The 26,048-nt window shown below is 34.0% G+C and overlaps 1 protein-coding gene across 1 annotated transcript; it reads left to right on the forward strand.

Annotated features, from left to right (window-relative positions):
- Positions 1 to 22,089: 22,089 nt before the first annotated feature.
- LOC102516218 (translationally-controlled tumor protein-like) lies at positions 22,090 to 22,851 on the forward strand. Its single transcript, XM_032484884.1, has one exon. The coding sequence runs from the start codon at positions 22,432 to 22,434 to the stop codon at positions 22,849 to 22,851; it is 420 nt and encodes a 139-aa protein (XP_032340775.1). The 5' UTR covers positions 22,090 to 22,431.
- Positions 22,852 to 26,048: the final 3,197 nt, after the last annotated feature.

Below are 26,048 nucleotides of genomic sequence, written 5' to 3' on the forward strand. Positions count from 1 at the left end.
TCTTTGCATATGCTTATATTTTTCCATTAAAAAAGCTAATCTGAAACCTTAGACAGCCTCATCCCATTCCACATAAAACATGTCACAGTTATCTCACTCCAGTTTCCTCACCTTTACATTTCTTTTTACTGCAGTATTTCCTTAAGTCTAAGAATTGTCCAAAAGAAGCCATCATATTGATTGGTGAGATGAACGGATCAAGGTTAGGAAATAAAATTAGAATTCAATCTTTATTGTCCTGTCTGTCTGTTATTCCACTAAGAATGAGAGCTTGACAAGGATAAAAACCACATTTTATTTTTTATGATAACATCAAGGCTTACTACAGCATCTGGATCTTTTAGTTATTCAATCAGTGCTTTAATTAAATGAGAAAATTCATTAACATATATGCACAATTATTTTCAAAAGGATGCTTCGGTTAGTTTAACACACTTTTTTATTCTGATTAAACTAGAGACCCCTAATTTGACCAGTCACTCTAACACTTTTACATAGTTTGAAAGATTCAAATCTCAGAATTAACTGAACTCACGATTTGTTTTTGTTGTTTTAATAACATCAGATTTGTTTTGAGAGAAACTATTTAACAAGCTTGGCAACATATGTAGGTCAGTACTCGGTCTTCTCTGGAAAAACTGAAGAGCCCTCAGTCTTATTTCCTTCTGACCAGTAAATGAATAAAATCTTTAAATATTTGATGAGATTAGATAATAATAAGAAATTCAAGAGCTTACTTATAAACTTGTGACTGAGAAACTTAGGGAGCACTCATGACCAGTAAAGATGACTACAATATGATTTCAAAAAGATATAACTGGTTTGTAATTATAACTAAGAAAACTAGACTCTAACAAAATGGACAGTATTACATTTGCAGGAAAAATATTAACCAATCAAAGTGGGTAAACTACATCCAAGCATGAAAAAAGGGTGTGAGGCAGTGAGTCTCCAGCACTGAGCAGAAGAGAGAGAGCCCTAAAGAGTAAACGTGCCTACTTGGCAGGTATATCCCTGGAATAAAAGGCTGGGTTTCATAACTGAACGGCAGTACTGGAGGTCAGCCAATAAAATAAGAAGGAGAGAGACACAGAGAGAGAAAAGAGAGAGATTTGTTGATCAGCTGACATAAGAATTCAGGTTCCTGCCACAGTCATTTTTTTTATTGTAATTAATCAATTGATATTCTTCTTAAATGAATCTACTTTGTGTGTTTGATGAGTATGTCAGGACCTAAGGGATAAATCACTTCTGGTAGGACACAGACGATAGTCACATTTCTAAAACCTCCTTAGTAACCTTATCAAAACTCGGTGGTGGGGGGGTGGTGCGGGGTGGAGATTCAACTTCGTAAGTGAGAGCTATTTAAAAAAATCAGAGCATGTGTTCTAGGGGTTAGCAAAAGAGCAAAGAATCCTAATTTTATATTTTGACAAATAACTATCCTAATGTTAAATGATTACACATTATAATAATTACTATGCCTTATTTTGTTTTTATTAACATGTGTCTACGTTATATTTATTCTTATTCCTGATAGCAAAACTCTTGCGTGCAGTGAAGTCATGCTAGGCTACTCATGCCTGTTCAATGTTTTGAATAACGAATCATAATGATTTAATGCATAACCACTGGGGCCCTATCCCCTGGGTTTGAATCCTACCTCTATGGCTTTACAAACTGTATGGCTTTGTTTAATAACCTCTCTCTCTCTTATTTTGACTATATATTCATTGGTCTTATTAATAAAACTGACTTCATAAATTGTTGATTGTTATGACCATTTATTTGCCTTTTATATCTGTAGCACCCATCACTTACCACCACTCATGATGCATTTAAGCCACACACACATACACACAACACAAACTTTCAAGACTTTTTCCTGCAATAAATTATTTCCTCATGTAAATCTTTATCAATCATTATTGTTAAAAATAATGTGCATATTTTAAATATCTTTTTCCAAAAATATTTTTAAAGTTTGCAAAGACCAAAATATTGGTTAATATATCTGGGAAAATTAGCTATCAACATGATGCCATCTAAAGAAAAATATTTTCAGTGTTTTCCTAAGGAAAATAATTTAAAGGAAAATTTAAATTCATAGTCTGTTATTAATGAATGCTTATTGTACAAGCCAGCCAGAAACTTTTTAGGGTAGATATCATTAATATTATCCTCACTTTGCAAATAAAACACAGACTTTGAGAAGTGCCTGGCCACAAGGTCTTATAGTTTAGTTAGTGGCAGCTGGGATGAAGGTAGGCTTGATATTTGGTGATGATCAGAACCCCGTCCACCAAGCTGTCCACAACATACCACAGAACATTTCCAGAAGAAAAAAATGCAGTTTTTAAACACACAGCCATTTAAAATGTTGACGTCCTAAGCCCCACTGTGACTGTATTTGGAAATAGCGCCTTTAGGATGTAATTAAATTAAATGAGTCCATAAATACGGCCCTTGATCTGATAGGATTAGTGTCTATATAAGAAAAGACACTAAACTGCTTTGCTGTACACCTGAAACTAACATTGTAAATTGAGCACACTTCAAAAAAAAAATAAAAAGAATTATAAAAAAAGAAGAGACAGAGCTCACTTGCTCCTCGTACCCCATCACCACCACCTCGTGAGACACGGAAAGAAGATCCGCTCTGCAAGCCACGAGGAGAAGCCTCACCAGGATCTGAGGGTGCTAGGGCTTCACCTGGGACTTCCAGCCTGTGGAACTGTGAGAAAATGAATTTCTGTTGTTTAAGCCCCGCAGTCTGTGGTCTTTTGTAATGGTGGCTGAGCTGACTAATTCTGAGCTTTGTTCCCATTTTCAGAAGCATCAACTGGGTTTGTATAAAATATGCTGAAAAAGACTTGTACATTTCACCCGGACCAAGAGTTTTCTCCTGTTTTCTGTCTTACACTAGTACTTTCTTTAACCTTGCATCTCCTCTCTCAGGTTCCCGGGGCCTCCCATTATTAGTTTCTGGGTACAGTTTAACACAGGATATTCCTTAGGACCAGGATGGGTCATTATTTCCAGTCTTGCATTTCCTAGCGACCATGGCTATGCACGCCTTAAGTTTCAGTTCTTTGGAAAAGCCTTCTGTTTTTATCATTCGGACACAGTACTTGGTGATCACAGACAGGCTATGATTTTTTTTTTTTTTTTGTCTTTCCTCTGAACTAGAATTCAAATGAAGGATATGCTAAACACAGCTGGTGCTGTGTATAATGACATTCAATATGTGGATGCTGCATCCAGACTCCATTTTAGGGCAGCCATCTGTCCGTTAGCTGGCAAAATAACGGAAGATTTATACCTTAATAAAACCACACACGTAAGTGCAACCTCCACTCCTCCATGTGCCCTCCAAGCAGGTTCATATTCACTAGTGAATTTTCTTTAGGCTTTTTCTAACTTTAATTCTATTTGGTGGTGAGAATTTAGACCTGTTAAGCCTGAGTGTGAGGATTTTAGCATAATATATTTTGCCCTCACTATGGTTTTCAGTAAATCTTCATAGGTTGACAAGAATATCATGACATTTAGAAGACTGAGAAATAGTCCCTATTTTTCTAGGCCTATACAAACTAATATTTGTTTAGTACTGCTGAGGTTATAAAATCTTTTTCCTTATTTAATACCCAGAGCAACCAGTGGGGTGGCTGAAGGTCACACAATCCATTAGCAAAGAAACCAGGACTCAAGATAAAAGTTCTTTCTCCAAACACCATGCCCTTTTCATCATCCCTCACAGTTTCCTATTTATCTGTGCACTGAATTATTCCATATTATTTCAGTTAACATAGCTATCAATAACTGATGATTCACTGAACTCATTATATTCTAGGCGCTTTATTTATTGCTCTAAGTAAACTGTCCCATTTGATTGTTACAACGTGCTGATGATGTAAGCACCACTTCTTAACAATATCTTACTTGGAACTTAGAAAAAACAATTGTCTACATACAGAAACATACATTCTCCCTAAAGTATAAAGAAACAATATTTCATGCTTTAATGTGTGTGTGTAGGGGGGCGTTAGTGAGGAGGTAGGGTTTACTAATACTGCCTCACCCTTAAATTGTTTACCTTCTTTTTGCTGGTTGAATTTAGTTAGGTTTTTTCATATTTAAAAATTTTATAATCCCAGAAGCTCCATCTGTTTCCCTGTCAGTTTGTTTTGATATCTTGTTAGAAGATCCTGTCCTATTCATTTCAACCTCCCACTAACTCTAATAAATATTTGACTTTCGTATTTGTTTTCCATAATTCTGAAGCATCAAGATGTACATTCCTGTCTTCCATATAATATATTCCAATCAATTCAGCATTTCTTTAAAAAAATATTATTGAATGCTTATCATGTGCCAAGCACTGTTACGAGCACCAGAATCAGAGCAGAAACAAGACAGAAAAAACCCCGCCCTCATGTGGAGTGTATTCCCTAGTGAGGGCATCTAGTCTCTTTATATGTTTATATTCTCTTGTCTTCGTATGAAAAGCAGGGCTCTCTTTCTATCAGTGCTCTGGAGGCTGACTGGGGCATTTAAAAGCATCTGCATGCTTCAGCTCTGCTCAAACTGTGGCCTGAACACCACCAGCATTGGCATCATTTAGGTAGAGATGCGCAAGATCGTGGCCCACAACAGGTCTACTGCCTAGGTCCCAAGGCTGTTTGTATTGACACTGAAGTTTCAGAGGCACTGCTTATTCATAGTCAGCAGAAGCTGTTTTCACCTGAGGTCTCTTTTCCTCTTCCACACACCTTTGTTCTTCAAAAGCATGAACACCTCCCTACAAATGCATGTCCCATTGTGTCTTCAGCTTGACTGCAAGGTATGTACAGTCAGAATCTCTCTGACAAATGCAAAAAGCTAGCAACTGATAATTTTTTTTATTGAATGAATGAATGAATGATCGAACAGATATTTTCAAATACGTATTTTTAAGAAAACATTTTAACATTTTCTGAATTATACAATATGTTGAAATGATGAAATATGCTGTCTGTGCCCTTAAAAATCTTTATCTATATACCAGTGGAGCCTGAAATACAACGTATGGCAAAGCTGAAAAAAAGTTAAGTACTTTCCCAAGCTATATATATATATATATATGTATATATATATATATAAATGTATAAAATATGTATGTACCTGTCTACTTGTATTTCTGACACTATTAAATAAAGGATGGAGTTTTTACAAACTAATATATATACTACTCCTGCAGAAACTGACATGCAACCAAGAGAAATATATTCACTATTTGCCTTCTCTTTCACACTCCATATACCAAGCAAATAAAAATTGCACACATTTGCAGTAACAGCTTTGCATCTACCTATTTTTAGGACAGACGGCTGCAACTTTCTCTCCACACTGCAGGGAAACTGAACATATGTGGGAAAGTGTAGTGTATTAATCCTGCTTAAGACTCAAGGATCCACACAGATAACTGTTGTTGTGTATTGAGAAGGCAGGCAGGAAAACTTTTCTCCCTCAAATCACAGTGAATAACTTAGCTTAATTGTATATTTCTAACATACTACTGCAAGATATATTTCAAAAATTCAATTGTGAAAATAACCAATTTTTGAATTTCATTTTCTTTATCACATTTTCCCTCTGTGCATACATTGCTTATTATAATCAATATCCCAAAATTGAAAAAAATTGCAACAAAATATCTGAGCAATATATACTCTGATTCCGTATCCACTTAAAATAAACAGTTGATTTTTTATATTAAATAGGTGTGTCTAAAGCATTGCTTCTCTGATGATATAACTTACTTTTTCTAAGGCATCACTCTGAAAAGCTTTTAAGTGTGAAATCTATGTTTGAGTTTTTGTTTTGATGTAAATTTAGATTTGGAGACGACAACAAAGAGAGTAAAGATAATCCTGCATATTCTTCTTCCAGTCCCACATTAGATAACCTACTATTAACACCTTGCATGACCATGACATAACAGTCAAAATTAAGAAACTAACAGGGATACAATTCTGTTAATTAAACTAAATATATTATTTAGATTTTCCCAGTTGATCCACTTACATGTTTTCTCTTTCAAAGTTTCAGGGTCATATCAGGAATATCACATTGCATACATTTATTCCCTACTCATTTTCTCTTCGAATCTGACATTTTCTCCATCTTTCTTTGCTTTTCATGACCTGGCATTTTTGAAAAGTACTCAGGTTGTTTAATAAAAGGCCCTTCAATTTCACTTTGGTGTTTTCTCATGATTAGACTGAGGATATGGATTTGGGGGAAGCACAGCGTGGAGATGTGTCCGGCTCATTGCTGTACATCAGAGAATACATGATATCACTGTTTTTTAACTGCTCGTGATGTTAACCTTGAACTCTTGGTTAGGGTAGCACCTGTTAGGTTTCTCTTCTTCACTGTCAAATTACTCTTATTTCTTCTTCATTCTCTGTACTCTATTTGTTAGAAATGAGTAACTGAGCCTGGCTCATACTAAAGGGGAGGGAATTAAGCTCACCTCTTGGAGGAAGGGGTATCAAAGAATTTGTGAACATGTTAAAACCACCACAGTAAATAAATGTTTAGGAGGAGAGCCTTTTAGGGTATGCAAATTTCCTATTTCTCCTTAAGTTTCTTCTACTAAATTTATTACTCCTCAATCCATCTTGCCTGCTAATGGTGATGTTTCTAGTTCCTTCATTCCTTCTACGTATATACGTTGGAATTTGTAAAAAAAAGGAGTTGTCTTTTTTCCTCCATTTAATCATATATTGAACTATTTACTTATATCACTATAGACTCAGGGATAATTTTATTCTTTGGGTTATAATCCAAGACTATCATTGTTTAGGTTATGGATCAAAGTGTTTCATTTTTAGCCAGTGAAAGCTTTTTCCAGTTGGCTCCTTTGTCATCATCTCCTTCTTCTCTCTTTTTCCATCTCCTCTTCTTCTTCTGCTTCTTATTGTTGTTGTTGTTGTTGTTGTCATCATTGCTACTACTGTTTTTATTTTTCGTAACTCCTTACCTTCTGGCACCGAAATGTATTCCAGGATCATCCTGTATTTTCCCTGCCACAGCAATTTCCCCAGAAAGCCCTGATTTCTACTGGAGAATTGTATTTAGAAACCAAAATATGGGTGCTGAGTGTTTTCTTTGGCAGTGCAGAGACTGCTTCTAGGCTCTCTTGGCAGTAAGAGGGTTAAGAAATGTATGTATGTATACTAAGCCATGTACACACACAACTCTATCCATCTCGGTATCCATCCTTATGTATACATGTTACAATGAATATGTGTTCCTACTCATACCTCCAAGTTCAATCCAACACTACATCTATCATTCATCCATTGCTAATTTACAGCTTTTTTCTCCTCAGGTGAGAAACTTAGTCCAAATTATCTATATTATGTTTAATTATTTGTTCAAAAATAATGTATGTGTACAGTAGTTTCAGAACTGCTAAGCCCTCTAAGCTTTTGTACTAAGGCATAGTGCTTGGGTATAATTATTTTTGTCTTTCATCTTAAAGTGTTTAGTCAAAACATTTTGAGTTACTTAAGGCAGCTATTTTATTTCTCACTTGTTTCACTGTGGTTATGTCACATATTAGTAATATAGCTAGCTATCTTAGCCACAGTCTGGATTTCATATTGGGTGTCCCTCCTCTTTCTGTCAATCTGTTTTTCCCCCCAAAATTTGCATACAGTAAAATTCACTCTTTGTGGTGTACAGTTCTGTGGGTTTGACAAAAGCATTGAGCCATATGTCTTTCACCACAATACCATACAAAATAATTTCACCATTCCCCAAACTTCCTTCTTTTAACTTCATTTCTCTTTCCTTGCTTCTTTGTACAGCTCACACCCGTTCCTGGGAATTATTAATGTGTTTCTTTCTATAGTTTGCTTTTTTCGGAATGTCATATAATTGAAATCATACGGTGCATTGCCTTTGGGTTTTGTTTCTTAACACTCAGTAAAATGCTTTGAAATTTTCCAAATGTTTGTAAATCCAGTTACTTTCTTTTTTAGCTGAGTAATTGTCTACCTCTTACATGCATCTAACTGTGTTTACCATTCATCTGTTGAAGGGCATTTGGGTTGTTTCCAGGTGTTTTTCAATTATGAATAAAATTGCTATAAACATCTGCATACAGACTTTTGGGTAAATATAAGGTTTTAATTCACTTAGGTAAATACCTAGGGGTAGAATTACTAAGTCCAATGGTAAGTATATGTTTAAATTTAAAAAAAACCCAAAAAACTGCCAAACTGTATTTCAAGGTGGCTGTACCATTTTTGCCTTTCTCCCAGCAATACATGAGAGCTCCAGTTTCTCAGCATGTTCAGAGCGCTTTTTACTTCCAGGTTTGCTTTTGTTTCATTTTGTTTTTAGCTATTATAATATATGTACAGTGGTATCCCATTTTGGTTTTAATTTGCATTTTCATAAATATTAATGATAATGAACATCCTTTCATATGCTTATCTGCTGGCCATATATGTTGTTATATGATGTTTCTGTTCAGATCTCTGCATGTATATTTTTGACAGGAATTGTGTTTTATGATAGTGAGTTTTAGTAATTCTTCACATATTCTAGATAGAATTCCTCCATAACACATAGGGTTGCAAAGACTCCATTCCAGGCTTTGGCTTGTCTTTTCATTCTTTTAACAGTATCTTTCACAGAGCAAAAATTTTTAATATTTATAAATTCTGATTTATTGTTTTCTTTTAAAGATCCTTCTTTTGATTTCATTCGTAAAATGTCTTTGCCAATCTCAATGTCATGCAAATTTCTTCCTGTTATTTCCTAAAAGTTTTATACTTTTACATTTTACATTAAGATCTAGATATAATTAATTTTGTATAAGATGTGACATACGTGTTAAGATATTTTTTCTCCATTGAATTGTCTGTACAACTTTCTCAAAAGTTGAGCGCATTTTTGTGTATGTTTGAGCTCTATGCTCTATGAGCATAGACTAGCCTATCCTTTTGATAATACAAATTTGTCTTGATTACTGTAGCTTTATAGTAAGGCTTAAAATCAAATAATACAAAACTTCCAATTTTGTTTTTCTTTTTTTGTACTATTTCAGCCGTACCTTTCCAAGTAAATTTGTATTGCCGGAATGTTGATTGAAATTGCATTGAATTTATACATTAAATTAAGGAGAATTGACATTTTCACATCACTTGAATCTTCTAATCCATGAACAATGTATGTCTCCTGATTTATTTGTATGTTTATTTTTGTTCATCACTGTTTTATGATTAACATACATGCCATATTTTTCTGTTAAATTTATAACTAAGTATTTCATTTTGGTGTTACTCTAAAAGATATTTTGATTTCAAAGTTGGATTATTCATTGCTGATATATAAGAATATAATAATCATTTATCAATATAAATGCAACTTATATAATGCAACCTGAATGTGTTTTAGTTCTTTTTCTCACCCAACTGCATTTGTCAAGACTTCCAGTATGTTAGTAGGAATACTGAGAGAGGATGACCCTGCCTTGTTCTTAAACTTGGGGGATATTTATTATCTAACTATTAAGTAAGCTGCTTTCTTTAAGTTTTTTTTAAAATGTCTTTTATTAGATTAAGGAAGTTCTGTTTTATTGGCTGATAGTTTTATTATGAATCATGCTGAATTTTGTCAAGTATCTGCTGCACCTTTTGAGATGAACATTCAGGGGAGAAAGAGAATATGGATCTGGACAAAATTTCTATTCTCCTCCCCAGCCAGCACCACAAGAAAAGTTTGTTAGGATTCTACCTGACATCCTTGTGAATGCCTTGCAAGGGAGTGAAACCCTTTATATCAAGGTTTACACTTTCACACTAGCCCAACGTAGTAGGCTGAATAATGGTTTCACAAAGATGCCCATGACCTAATCCCTAAAACTATTATTTTGTTAATTATATATCAAAGGACTTTGTTAAAAAGTAAAGGAGCTTTTAGATGGGAAAATTAGCCTGGATTCTCCAGGTGGGACCAGTGTAACCACAAAAGTCCTTACAAAAGAGAGGAAAGAGTGTCAAAGGCAGGAGTAAGAGATGTGATGAAAGATGTTGATGTTGGGGTGATAAATTTTGAAGATGTTGGAAGGGACCATGATTCAAGGAATGCAGGCAGCCTTGTCTGGAAACAGCAAGGAGTCAGGTTTTACTCCAGAGCTTCCAGAAGTGTAGTTCTGCTGACACCTTGATTTTGACAGACTAACTTTGGACTTCTGACCTCCAGATTTTTAAGATAACATATGAGTGTTTTTAACCCATCAAGTTTGTGATAAATTGTTTCATCCACAAAAATCAAAAAAACACCAACCGAAAAACTAAAACAAACAAAAATGAATACCTCTACTCTCAACTTTGGCAATTCATTTAAAACAAAACAAACAAGCAAACAAACAAAATTAAAAAAACAGGTATCTTCTTACCAGCTTATATAGTGTCTGAAAATTTCTGCTTCAAAATAAGTAAATCCTTGGATCTTTGTTTTCTTGCAGTCATCTGTTTTTACCCAGGTTTTGGGTTATTTGACAGCTCTTACTGATCAGTGTTCTGATGAGTCCAAGAAAGTGATTATTTTGAAGTTTCCTCTGCTTTTTCTTTGATGTAAGGATAGAAATGGTGATTCTTTTAGCTCTCTACATTTCAAAGTTGAGTTAAGAAGTTGGCCATATCTATTTTTATTAATATTATCCACTGGTGGAATTCTTGATATTAAATTCCTTTTTCTAATTTTTTTGGATATATATAAAATGTAGATAATTTAGGAAATCACATAACTTCAATTCCAGTCATAATAATGTGTATTTTATCCCAAAATTAATCAGAAACTTCTTTCTTTTCTTTTTTAAAAGATGTAAGAAAAATATCTATGTCAGTTTAAAGTGTGTTTCTGAGTGATATATTTTGTACTTTTAGATGTGTTTATGAAGTAGTTCGGGAATTTTGTGCTTATCCCTGAGACATCCGAAATGATCAGACTAAACTTATTATACTTTGGTAAAATAGAGTAAAAAAAACTTTCACTGTTATATTCTAGTAGATCATCTGGCTACTTACAATCCATGTCCTAAAAAAAATTAAGTATAAAAACATATTTTAAAATAACTTAAATACACAAGTCTATAATACGTAAAGCAAAATATTCTTTATTTCACTTAGGATAGTCAATATTTTATTTTATTTTGCTGTTCTAGAGTAATAGCCTATATCTATTATACACTTTTTGAAAAAATTATTATTTTCTTTAAAAAGTGTATCTTACCCTTTGGAAAACACAATATTTGACGTGTATCTTTGGATATAAAAATTATCTTCCTAAGTTTGTTATTATTCTTTCAATAAACTTATCTTTATTTAATAACTATTGTTTAATGTTTCCTAGGAGTGTTGTTATACAGTTAGGAGAAATAAAAACAAATAATCCTCAAGGGTAGAATATTCAGAGAAACAACATTAGTATACTTTATATTTTAATTTTTCTTGATAAATATTGGTATTGGTATTATATACTGAATATAATATTGATATTATATACTGAATCTAGGTCATAGTCTAAAAGATTTTGGATATTAAAGACAAAGGAAAAGATAATTGAATGAATGTTTATTTAGATGTCCTAGACATTCAGTTTCTGTATATAATAAATGTGTTATGCAGAATGGAGCAATTAAAGATGTAAAAAAATTCAAACCTGGTTTACATTCCCTTCATCAACAAGTTTCCACCTCTAACACACTATGCCCTATATTTTAAACTGCCTGTTTTTGAAAAGGTTTAATAGTATCACATTATGTTTTCATACCAGCTATCCACAGTTTAGGCTGATTGGCAGGTATGGTAATGCAAAGGAAAATATTCTTCACAATCCACAGAATGTTTCTCTGCAAAGTGCTCGAACCACTTTTTGAAGCAACAGCTCTAGGCTAAATTTTTTTCTAAGTTAAAGTTTGTTTTCAATACTCTTACTCTCGTGGATGCATTTAAAGAATAAAATACCAGTAATAATATTAATCATAGTAATAGTAATAATAATAAATTTTAGTAACCTTCAGACTAGAAATAGTTCTTTAGCCCCAAAAAATTAACCTTCACTCATGGAGCATGCAATGGAATTCTTGCAAATCACTTAATGGAATTCTTGCAAGGAAGGAATATCTGAAGGAGGAATCTCTACAGAGCTTTATACCACAGATGATAGATCTATCTCTAGTCAGTGTCATTGGAGGTACAGCAATACTGTAGTGTTCTTAAACACATGTGAAGTCACTTCAAATTAGCTTAAAACACAGAAGTTGAGACAATCAAAACAATCCCTGCTTTAATACTATGTAGATATATGCATAAACACAAAATCATTTATTTAAACACAAACATATGTGTTGACAGCCATTATATTGACAAAATAAATCAAAATAAATATTTCGGCCAGAGCTTTTGGCTTAGGGAAAATGTTTGATATAAACTGCAGCTAAAAATTGTTTACTATCAATAATGATTTTTGAAAGATTGAGAAAACTAGGTATAGTTGAGTTTTATTGAATTTTATTGAATGACACAATGATGGCCTTAGCTCCACTGACAGAAGAATGAAATAACAATGCAAAGTGATATATAACGTCAAATAATTCAGTACTGGTTTCTCTGATAAGTAGTTGCTATACTTTTAAATTTTGAGTCATGAAAGATGAAAGTCATAACACAGAGTTATTGAAACTAAGGCCTAGCAAACTAGTGAAAATTCCTTTGGTTATGTTTTAGGTTTTTAAAGAAAGAGTATCATATGATAACTTTTTTTTAAGACAGCAGTGCTTTTCCATAAAATATGAATAATAATTATAATTAACATTTATCATTTTGTGTTTACTAAAACTTCATGTAAGATTGAGCTTATCTATGAACAAAAAAATAGACAAACAAAAAAACTGGCCTCCATCACTGAATACACAGATGACAATGATGCTGATAATACTGAAGGACACGCCATTCTAAATCCAAAGGGTATACATCCTTCTGAATGCAGAGATCGGAAGTGTGCCACAGTCAACCAAAGACAGTAAAAGCCAGCAGTGTGTGGAGTCACTGTTCTGGGTGCTGGGGATATTGGAATAAAGAAGGTATAAAACAAACTTTCCTTCAGTGAGCTTACACCCTACTGACAGGAGACTGAAAATTACCAAAGATATAAAATGGACAATGTGTTAGATTCAGGGAAAGGGAAGCAGCTTCAGCTGGGAATGGAAAAGCTTCTTTTAGTTGATACTTGATTTCATCTAATGATGATAAGAAAGAACCCAGGAGATCAGTGGAAGGAGTGTTCTGAGCATAGAGAAAGTTAAAATATAAAATAATTCCTTTAAATATGTGTTAATGATATTTGCAAAGTGAAGAGCCATACTGGAAAAGATTTGTAATGATTTAGTAAATTTAAAGGCATGTACACCTCCCATGACCTATTTAGATAATTTACAAGAATATTCATGGCAGAAACATAAAAAATTAAGAAAAGGAAGAAAACAGCTCAAATGTACATCAATAGTAAAATGGATAAATTATAATGGAGTCATGCATACAAATCTGAAGAGCAATGAAACACATAAGGCACAGATGTACATACCAACATATATGAATAAAGAAACTGTTTTGAAGCATAAATAATTTTTCAGAAAACTATATATAGTATGAAAGCATTTATATGAAACTTAAAACTGTTAACACTAAGTAACATTTTATTTAGGAATAGATGCCTTTGAGATGAAACTATCAGGAAAGACAAGGGAAATATTAAGATAAAATTCAGATTATGGTTATCTATGGCAACTGGGAAAGGAATAAAATTGAAGGAGGTACAATGGATTGGTAGTGTTCTATTTCTCCAGTGAAAAAGTTGGTAAATGGGTCTTTATTATTTTATAATTCTCTAAAATATATAGATAGTAAATATTCTCTTCTATGTGTGACTTTTCAAATAAAATGTTTAGGAATAAAACACAAGATAAATAAAAAAGAATTGGGATAAAAGTTACAGCATAGATATCTGTTATCTACAGAAAGCTCTTAGAACATAAAATAGAATTTCAGTGGCACTACTGGTCTTGGATGCAGTAGCATATATCATCAATTATTTTCCAAATAAGTATAAATATTTTTAAAAAGGATTTTAAAAAATCACTGATGATACTTTGTACTTGTAACAATATTCTTAAGTTTTCATCAATGTTTTTTATCATGATACTTGTAAGTCATTCTAAAATAAATATTGGTGTTATAGCTAAAATGCACACACAAGAAAATAATATTTATCAAAAAATAACAACTCGTGTGTGTGCAAATATAAATGGTATTTTTAGTTTCAAATTTCACTTGTTCATTGCTGTAATATAAGAAAGTGATTGACTTTTATATATTAACCTGGTATCCTACAACTTTGCTGTAATCACTTTAATTTTTTTTTCTTTTTTTGATTGTTTTGGATTATCTACAGAGATGATTGTGCCATCTGTAAAGACAGTTTTATTCCTTTCTTCTCAATCTGTATACCTTTTATTTCCTTTTCTTGTCTTATTACAGTAGCTGGAACTTCCTGTATAATGTTGAAAAGGAGTGCTGAGAAGTAACATCCTTACTTTGAGCCTGATCTTAGTAAGACAGTGTTCAGTTTCACACCAGTAAGTATCAAAAGTATTTACTGTAGGTATTTTGTAGGTATTCTTTATCAAGTTGAGGAAGTTCCTCTTCTATTTAGTTTACTGAGAGTTTTTATCATGAATGGGTGTTGGATTTTGTCAAATGCTTTTTCTACATCTATTGATCTATCTATATCAATTTATATGATTAAGTGCTTTATTTTAAGCTTATTGATATGATGGATTACATTAATTGATTTTTTGAAAGTTGAACCAGTCTTGCATACCTGAGATAAACCCTATTTGTTTGTGGTTTTTAATTCTTTTAATATATTGTTAGATTAGATTCACTAATATTTTGTAGAGATTTTTTGCATTTATGTTCATGAAAAATATTGGTCTGCAGTTCTTTATTTTCTTGTATTGTCTCTGTGGAATTTGATACTAGCATAATACTAGCCTTATAGAATGAATTAGGAAGTATTCCCTCTGTTTCTGTCTGAAAGAAACTGTAGAGAATTAGCATACTTTCTTCCTTAAAAGTTTGGTATTGATGTGTATTTCTACTATTTGAAATCTTACAAGACATATAAATATGTCATAAGGTAGAAAATAATGGCATTTTGTCCTAAAATAATCCTATAAAAATGGTAATGTCAAGGAATGTTGCTTATGTTAACAAAAATGTTAATTGTACTCAATTGTTTTTAATGATAGACCATTTTAAATTCAACTTTCTAGTTGGTAATTGTTTTTTATGTTACGTTAACTGACTTTAATTAACATCTGAATTACATAGTATACACCTAACAATGAGATGTGATTTGGCTCTTTTGCAGTGAAATATTCTGTATAAAATTCACAACATTAAAATCAGCAAAAGATTAAATTAAGATGTTGCTTTTAAGACTTTAAGCTTTTTCTTCCCCTCTCTTAGGGAATTATTTGGAAGGAAATGAAAGTATTTCAATTATTTCCTAGAGGGAAGATTTTGCTTCATAGTCTATAAAAACGTATGAATTTAGGAGATTGACTCACAGGCAATTAGAAAAATCCTTATTTTAATACTATGTAATTTCTAATTATGAGGAAATTGCATTAAGTTACCACATTATATTATGCAAGTTTATTATGTATAGTATATAAAAAGTGACTACAATGACCACTTTCAATATAATAATTACTCTGTTTCTGACCTTATTTCTCATCAGAGATGGAGGATTCTCTAAGGGAAACTCAGCAGATCAATTAGTTTCATGTGTGCTCTGGATATTAACGAGGATTTAAGGGCTGTTGAAAGTGAAACTGATATAATAAAATGAATAGGGGAAAGGGCACAGCATTTTTCTATACTATAAAAGTAAATTAAATTTAACATTAAGTTTATTCCTCTTTTTACAACTTCTAGAAAACATGTAGCATTTTAAATTAACTATTGGTAATTTTTAATTAAAAACTATATCAAACACATTATTATTATTAATGTTATTATTATTACAGTAGAAGGGAGAATAAATTTATGCATATATTATTTTGTCTCCCAAGAAATTAAATTTTCCTTAAAAACTATACTCTTGCTTAAAAATAAAAACAATACTTTTAAAAAAGAGATTTAAAATTTCTACATACAATATCTCTCTCTGAAGCAAGGACTCTTTTTCAAGCACATTAACAAAATGACCCATGTGTGTTACCATCTCCCTGCATTCACCCCTACCACTGCTAGATCTCAGTATTTCTGAATCTGTTAGTCATGAGACCTTGGTTTTTCAGGCCCGACTTATATTCATCAGTTAATACATTTAATATTAAATTTAATTTAAATATTTTCTTGTCTAAGCAATAATTTTTTTTTCTTCAAACTACTGTTTAAAAAAAAATGAGAAACAGGGACAAAATGTTAGTCTTCCTGTGAATCCAGTCAGGATTCCTAGTTCGTAAGAATAAACAGACATATCTGCACGATTTAATTCACTAGCTGACAGGGAAAATATAGACTGTTATTTCTAGCCTACATTAGTGAATACATGTTATTTAAATGGCATTTTCCATTTAAATGATAGTAGAATTTTCAGAAGAGGAAAGAAACTATGTGGGTGAAGATATCATGGCTGGCATTTGGGAGACTGAAAAACTAAAGAGAATTTTTAAATCTTTCTCTGGATAAAAAGAAAATATGGAGCACTAAGTCTAAAAGAGAGAATGGAATTTTCTTATTAACCATGTGAACATAATACAAGGAAAACCTTAGTTCTTTAAAAAATTCTCAATCCAGGAATGAATACAAATCTTTCGTTTAGACAGATTTCCAATAGTAAACAAATGCATGGGAGTGTCCTTAGTGTATATGTCTGTGACAAGCAGCTGCTATGGCCCTTCCCCCAACTTCCTGGTAGCCTACAATTTGTAATGCCTTCGAGGGAGCCTCCGAGGAGTGTGGAGGAGACACACCCTTAGACTTCGGGGTGTGGTCCTTTCCCTGAACTTTTGGGATGGGGAGGACTGATTCCTACTCACTGCCCAGCTCATCAGTCAGTGCTTACGGTCCAGGTTGGTCAGCTCTGCCCATCCATCGATGGGTAGCTAATCACCATGACCAGTAAAGACTGGAAGTGGAACAGATCCAGCAGCACCATTAATATGTTTATTGTTGTTTATACTGTAAAATGTAACAAGGGAAATCTACTTTTAAGTACCAAGGGAAATATTATCCATTTTTAATAGGATTTAAATTCCCTCTATGCAGTCACTAGGCAGTTAATTAACCAGGATTTAAAGATAAAAATTAACAATAACCTATAACTGTTGTGAATACAGGTATTTGGGAAACCTAGAGTAGCAAACCATCACTTAAATGGAAAACAAACCAACAATGAGAAAAACCAGCTTATCTTTTAGAGTGCAGGAAATAAACTATATCAAAACCGTTTTTAAAACCTTTCCAATTTTTGGCATATGACTGAAATGGTTAAATACTATAATGGTAGATCTAGTCGGGTAATACACAACGATATGAAGAAAGAAAAAGAAACACTTTTTGGGAATCTGTTACTTAAATGTTGGGTTAAAATAGTGGGAATAAGAAAATGTAAGCAGAGCAATTTAGATCATTTCATTCAAAATAGAAGTGGGATAGAAAGTAGTAAACATCCCTGGGGGCCGGTCTAGAGAGAAACATGGAATAAACCCCAGAGGAAAAATGGAATATAGCCTTCAGTCAAAATGGAGTATTGTGTTCTTTTTTTTCCTCTGGCCCTTTCCTTGCTAATACTGTAGGCTGTGCTTTTTAAGAAAACGAAAGTCAGAAACTCAGATTACATTTTCTACATGTAACACAGACTAAATTCCATTGTGGTAGACTTCAAATAGTGCCCACATAATTGAATGGTATTGAGATTGTTTTCCTTCTTCCTTCCCTTCTTTTCTTTCTGCCATTTATCTAATATTTAACACCAGCTAACTCAAATATTGTGTTAAGAGCTGGAAGATTGAGATTAGGTTACTATGCTCATTCTTTTTAATTTATTCTAAGCATGAGATTTTACATACTTACAAATCCAAGAGTCAGCTTCCTCTAATGTATTTTGGAAAGGGGGAGGCATATGTTTTCTAGAGTTATCAACATCCCACTTTCTCTTCACTTTGAGACCCAACTTATCCAGGGGAGGAGTAAACCACATCACTTCCCCAGCTGTCACTCTTTGGGACAACAGACCTTGTGTATTAGGTTTATCCCTGTGTCATTCAGTTTAAAATAATAACACAACATAATGCAAGGTGTGCTTTGCTACTCCAAGTCCTGTCTCCTTCCAGTGTTTCTTGACAGTTTGGGGAAATAAATCTATTAATTACTGTTGGTTGGCTAATAAGCAACACTTGCATCAAACACAACAGAACAACAACTACACTCACACACACACACAAACCTGGAAGACAAGGGCAAGTTAGAAAACAAAGTCTAAATCTACACTGTAGGTGAGAAATTGTGGTCCAATCGCATCGAAATCAGCACTGCTGTCCTGGCCGGGGAGGGCATTCCGTCACCATCACAGCAGCAGCCGTTCATGGGTGACCTCTTATGCTTTCACATTCTGTTCTTGGTCCTGTATGGACCCATTAGAAAGCCACACATACCTGGATGGTCACTTCTAACTCAAAGGCAAGAGAAGGTTTAAAGTTGAAGCTTATCTTTATTTTTTTATATCAGATGGTTTATATATATGAATCCATGAATATACATATACACTAAACACATATACTAATTATATATGCAGTGTTATAAAAGAAAAGGACAATGCCTTTTCCACCACAGAGAGAAGAACAATGAGTTCTGCCCAAGATACACTTTTCAGAGATTACACACAGGCCTTGAAAGAAGGGTAGAAACTTAAATGCCTATAAAACAGGAGAGAAGAGCCTATCACAGGGAAGGGAATGAATTCCTGAGAGATGAGAGAGATGAGAGATGAGGGGAAAGGAAGGCATCTGGAGTGGCTGGAAATGTGTAGGGATGGCAGGGAGGAGTAACAGCGCTAAGGAGAGAGGAAGTTGGAAGGATAGAGAGTGGCCTCTTTCAACTGATGAGTTCTGTCTTAATTATTAGAATTCAATTTGCTCAAAATAAGTATTTCATCAGCTATATCATTCAAACAAGTCAGTCATACAAAGTTCGATATTTTTGCAATGACCTCATGTGAATGTAGAGCTACATTTTTCTTACACTTTAAAAATGACTCAACATTAACAAGTTTCACTTTTTTTCTTTACTGATTATACCTTCATTTGCACTCACTTTCTTTAAATTCTCATTTCAAAAGAAATAGAGAAACAATTTACTGAGCTGAAGTTAAATTCCATAACAGACTACCTCAAAGGAATTTCTCTTATTACACAAAATTGCTTTGGGTAAAATGGTGCAAAGGTCTCATTCATTTCAATGAGCTTCTGCTTATTAAAAATAATAAGCATTATAATATGAGCTTTTGGTTTTTTAACATGGGGATTTTAAAATTTCCAAAAATCACAACACTTATTTGTAAAATACACTCACTATTCTTAAACAACCTTAGTTTCTTTTCACTTTAAAGTTAAATGCTACTGTGAATTCTATTGACTAAATTTGCTCCTGCGATATAAGGTGTAATGAAAAGGATTGATAAATTACTTGTATATTATGTCACAGATTTTTCAAGAACAAATTGTCCTAATCAGTGTCAAATCAAGGGTGCCTGAGCAGCACCAAGTTTTACCTTGTCTGTGGAAATAAGGGGGTGCATTTTAGAAAGAAAACTTAAAAATGGCAATAGAACTGACAAAAAGTTGATCTGCTTTATATCAACACACTGCACTGTCAATTCTAAGTATTATGAGTAACAAAAATACGACTCCCTAAAATAATCTTATTGCTTTAATATATTTGCTGTAATTACTGCAAGTTTTAATTAGACTATATATACATGTGTATGTGTGTGTGTGTGTGTGTGTGTGTGTGTGTGTGTCTGAATTTCAAGAGAAAAAAGAAACAGAAGATAGGAAATACTTGAAGAAATAATGACAGAATTTCTAAAAATTAGAGAAACAGGTACAACTTTAGGTTGTAAAGACCCATTAGATTCTAAATGGAAGATTGCTGAGAGCTTAACAGATTTAGACAGCATAGTGAAATTTAAGAACATCAAAGGCACAGAGAAGTTTCTAAGTCTCTAGAGAGGTAAAATCAGAACACCTTCAAAAAGAAATATCCGACTGAACAAAATTAGAATTCCCAATTGCAACAATAAATGCAAGAAGGCACAGAAGGATTTATTTTTTTTTATATTGCATGGAGTAAATTATAAGTTTTATATCAAGAATAGCACTTAAATGTAAAATGAAACTATTCTTAGCTATATTGTCACACATTGACCTTTCTTGGAAAAACCAACTGAATGATTAACTCTAGCAAAAAGAGCATTAATGCAGTGAGATTTATATAATTAGAAATAAATAAGTCATCAAAATGCTTATTCATAATAATAATTGTATTTATTGCTAACATTGAGTGTTTATTATGTGCAAGGAACAGTTGGAAATAATATAATGCATATCAATATTCAATATTCATACTCATCACACCCCTATAAGTACTATTGTCATTCCCAATTCATAATCTTTTAATTTGGAATTGAATTCCAGATTACATCAATATACATTGATTGGAAGGGGCAAGGAGGAATGACCTGTCATTTGGCATTTTACAAAGGTATGTTTGAGAATAAAATATAGGCATTGTTCAGTTTCAGATATCAATGGGGAAATTATGCATAAAGATAGATTAAATGTTAAAAAAGTATAGAAAAAAACAGAATTATAATTTTTAAAACAACAGAAGAAAATTTGATCTTCCGCTGGATAGAAGTTCAAGAAAAAGGGAAGCCGTACACATATCTGTAAGTTCGGAGAGGTAAGTCTTGATACAACAATAATCGTTATAATTTTAAACGGGCTAAACTCACTAGCCAAAAGACACATATGTGCTGATCAGCAATTTCTCCCTGAAAAAATTCAGCAATGTATTTTCTATAAAGTGTGCTTAAAAAATGGTACAGAAATACTGAAAATAAAAGGGTAGAAAAAGCTATATAATGCATGCACAGTGACAAGTGCTAGACTCTCAAATATAACATCAGAGAAAATAATTTTAAAATAGAAAAATCAGTAAAAATTGTAATTACATGCTGCCAGTGAAACAATGGATCAACTCATCACAATAGTGATAGTGTATGGCCATAATGTAGACTTGAAATAGGCAAAGAAACAAGAAGCGACAAAAGGAAGAAATAGATAATTCAATAAATAAAGCCATACTTTTAAAATTGAAGTATAGTTGATTCACAATATTGTGTTAGCTTCTGGTGTACAACAAAGTGATGCAGTTATACATATGTGTGTGTGTATATATTCTTTGCCATATTATTTCCCATTATGGTTTGTTACAAGATTTTGAATATAGTTCCCTGTGCTATACAGTAGGCCATTGTTGTTTATCTATTTTATGTACAGTAGTTAGTATCTGCTAATCCCAAACTCCTAATTTATCCCTCCTCTTCCCCTTTCCCCTTTGATAACCATAAGTTTGTTTACTATACCTGTGAGTCTGTTTCTGTTTTATAAGTAAGTTCATTTGTATATTTTAGATTCCACATAAAAGTGATACATGTTATTTGTCTTTGTCTGACTTACTTCACTTAGTATGAATTCACAAATAATATGGCATTCTTGAAAACCAACAGATGAAATTTGCAGGAAATAAAAGTACAAGAGCTGTGAATAATATGATTAATAAGCTTGATATAATATATGACTTTACACATCACATAAGACAATTTTTTACAAAAAAAAATCACATCCTATCCTAGCTCCCAGGAGAATCACCAATACATGTCAAAGAATTAATTTCTTGAAGACTATGTTCTCTGACCAAATATTTGAACTCAGAAGTTAATAACCAAAATAATGCTAAAATCCCCAAACTACAAACCCTACTAGTGAATACATGAGAACTAGGTAGAAGGAAAAGCTTTAGCCCCCGGTACATGCTCCAGTGGCCCCAGAGTTATCTCATGCAATCAGATCCTAGCTGTGCCCAGGCTTTTTAGCAAAGCAGAGTTTAAGAAGAAGGGAAACTGGCTTTTCCGCCCAGTCCTCCCTACCCCCGAGCGCTGCTCCAGCCGCACTATGCTCACTCAGAGCTCCAGCTAAGCTAGCGCCACCGTCATCTCCCTCTAGCTGCCATCATGATCATCTACCGGGACCTCAACAGCCATGATGAGATGTTCTCTGACATCTACAAGATCTGGGAGGTGGAGGGGGGGGAGACGGGCAGTAGGTCAGAGGGTAACATTGACCACTCGCTTGTTGGTGGAAATGCCTCTGCTGAAGGCCCCGAGGGCGAAGGCAGGGAAAGCACAGTAACCACTGGTGTCTATATTGTCATGAACCATAACTTGCAGGAAACCAGCTTCACAAAAGAAGCCTACAAGAAGTACATCAGAGATTACATGAAGCCAATCAAAGGGAAACTTGCAGAACAGAGACCAGAAAGAGTAAAACCTTTTATGACAAGGGCTGCAGGACAAATCAAGCACATCCTTGCTAATTTCAAAAACTATGAGAGCTATGAGTCAAAATCCATCTTTGGAGAATGGGACTGGTAAAGCATATGCAAAGTATCAGTCCGAACTAATTGGACTGGTGTGTAGGGTGAAAGCTGTGTCCTGTGTGAAGGAAAGTAAGCCAACTGCTTGTGTCTGGGGACCTAGGCACTGAATCAACTTTGCACGTTGAGTCAGCACATGGGGAGATGGATGCTGGGGCCACAGTCACATGGTATTTTCAAGTCTGGAGCATTCTGCAGAGGATCTGTATCCTGGGTCTCATTAGCTGGAAAGTCATTTGTGGAAATATGTTAGAGAGCAGAAATCAGTCAACAGGTCTTGGATTTTGAAGAGTCAAAATCTGTGAACTGATCTGGGCACGAGAGTATCCTCTGTGAAAATCCCTCAGTGGACTCACTTGTGATGAGTTGGGAAAAGCAAAGCTTCAGGATGCAGCACGGACACAGTGTGGGAGCCCATGACTGGGTTAACAAGTTGTAACAGATCCCAGCCACTTATCTCCTTAAAGAAGATGTGCTTAGTAACTGACTTGAGGTTTTAGCAAAGACCCAGGCCCTCAGCTATAAGCGCTGGGCGTGCCTGATGTTAGATAGTCTTCTATCCCCAAAACAGCCTTGGGCTGGAATGGTAAACAAGTTATAAAAAGCTGCAGACTCAGAGGTGAGAAGGCTAGTTAGCCAATGACGGGTAAGATCCCCTGAGGGGGGCAACCTAAGACAGGCACAGCCACCTGAGTCCAAGTTGTTAAGCAGCTGGTTCTCATACATTCTGCCCTGATAAGCTGAAAGGCTCAACACAAACATGATTCACCAAAAAGGGTCTTCCGACCTTGAGCCAAACACCAACAATAAACAAAGCCTTTGTACTCATTGTGATCCCACCCTGTCCTTCCCTGAATTCCTGCATTCCTCCTTTGACTGTACTCAGTAAATATGGGAGAGTTGAGAGGCTCAAGGAGTTTGCTCCCAACTCCCTCTCTCTCTCTTGACTTTTTCCAGTCTTGAGAAATTCATTCGTCTAAGTGGGACTTCTGCCAGCCAGAACCCACAACTGGTGACGAACCCACAACGCAGTGTCTACGCAACAGTCACAGAATAACTGATTCACACAAATAAGAAGAACCCGTGATTTCGGAGGCACAGCCACTGTTCTAAGCATCACCAAAGACAATACAAACCGAATACCAACTTCTATACAAAAAAATTTATCTGTCATTAATTTGTCCTACAATCTTGGTGTGCTTTCAAGCTTCATGGCAATCAATGAAATGACTCCTTGATTTAGTACTGTTGTCAGACCAAAGGTTTATTGTTCCAGTATCCCATGAACACAGATTCTCCTTACATTCTGCATTTTTCAGACAAAAGGACTTTTCCACTTTCAATCAGGGGCTTAAGTATTAAAGAATAAAAGAAACTAAGGAGAGTCTCAGTAGGGTTATCTACATGGTATAGCACCATGGAAGATAGAGAGTAACACAGAAGATGTAGAGATTTCAAACCAATGAATTATCCATTACTAATGTGAAAATGTCTGCGAGCAGAAGATTGCGTTTGCTTTTAATGCATAACTTTTGAAACATTATAAAACAAGCAAAACTTTTCAACGAAACAAATCTAATTCAAAGAACACCACCCAGCACTGTAAATTGACTATACTTCAATTTCAAAAAAAGACCACCAGAAAAAAAAAATCACATACTAAAGTTTGATGTTTTCCTATCTAAAATATCAAATTTAAACACTGACAGAGAATTAATCATGCACTTAACTGCTATGTGGACACAGCTTCTAATAAATTTTAACTTACATTTTTACCAATAGGGGAAAAATTAGCTAGCCAATGCTTAAAAATCAATTTATGAAAATGTCTTAAATTGTTGTAGTAATTATGGAAAGTTTTTATTGTGAAGGAAAAACCGGGCTGTTCTGACAAGATAACTCATAAGTCTAGGAATGTGAAAGAGAGGCTGGGCTGGTCTAACAAGATAACTCACAAATCTAAGTATTGGAATACTGATCTGAGTTCTGCTAGACTAACTTGTAAATCTAAGTTAATTAATGTTGGTTTGCTGTTTATGTTTTTTGCTAGCCAGCTGGATTTTCAAAGATACATACCTGGCTTTGGAATGTTGGTTTGCTGCCTCCCCACCTCCACTTTTGTGATGATGATGCTGCTAAAGCTGTTCCATGCCTATTGGCCTAATACCCCAAGCTTGTACTTTACCCTATAAAACCTCATGCGCACGTCTTGGAGGTGCTCAGAGCTTCGGAGCAGAAGCCCCTCTGAGCCCGCCGGCGTAATACATCTGAGTACTCCAACCCTCCGAGTGGTGCTTGTTTCTTGACTGGCCTATCGTTTCCATAACATTATATCTGAAGTCAGTGAAAAACAATGGAAGAAAACATCATTTTTTAAATTAAAATTCTATATGAGTTACTTTTAAAATGTGACATTTAGAATGTCATCGATTAAATAATTGAGAGTGAATGTAAAAAAGACTGCAGCCACTGCAGAGATGAATAGGGTGCCTCCTACCCGCTATGTTGTAAAAAGAAGTAACATGCCCTTAGACTTTGTTCCTTCCTCTATTAAAAAACAATGGATAAAAACACCTTATGATTGTTTCTAGGTGAAAATTCCTACATTAGTCATTGTTTACAAACTGTATAAGAAAAAAAATATTTACAGATTCATATAATTGGACTGTATTTGTGGCACAGACTCATCTATTTATTAAATGCTTTATGAACACACAGAGGTTTCTTTTCATTCATAATTGATTAAATTTGTTATTTAGAGACAGATTATTTCTGAAGTTATTACTGGCACTTTGTAAAGCTCCAAAGGAGCATTTCTTTAAAAAAAAAAATCTATACTTCCTAGGAAGTCAATCTTTAAAAGGAAACATAAAGGATTCAGGGGTTATTATTTCTCACTGATTGTCTGAAGACTTTGAGTCATATATGGAAATGAATAGGGTCATAAAGCATATCGTTTCCTTACTTCTCACCACCCCTAACATGCCTTGCAGAGAAAATGCTGCTTCTGTAAACAGAATATGGAATTCATTTGTGAGTAGTGTTTTTGCTCTGGGTAGTACTAGAGATAGAAACATTTGGTTTGAAGCCAAAAGATACTATTTTAGGCTTGGTATAATTTTCCAGCTGTTGTTGGGGAAAGCATGTTACACTTCCCCACCCATTACACTGACATACTCATCCATACATTTCTAT

The sequence above is a fragment of the Camelus ferus genome, chromosome 8 (genome assembly GCF_009834535.1).
Source record: "Camelus ferus isolate YT-003-E chromosome 8, BCGSAC_Cfer_1.0, whole genome shotgun sequence".
In the NCBI taxonomy this organism is placed as follows: Eukaryota; Metazoa; Chordata; class Mammalia; order Artiodactyla; family Camelidae; genus Camelus; species Camelus ferus.

What these genes read in the sequence shown, in the direction of transcription:
- LOC102516218 (XM_032484884.1), top strand. Translation starts at nt 22,432, where the DNA reads ATGATCATCTACCGGGACCTCAACAGCCATGATGAGATGTTCTCTGAC.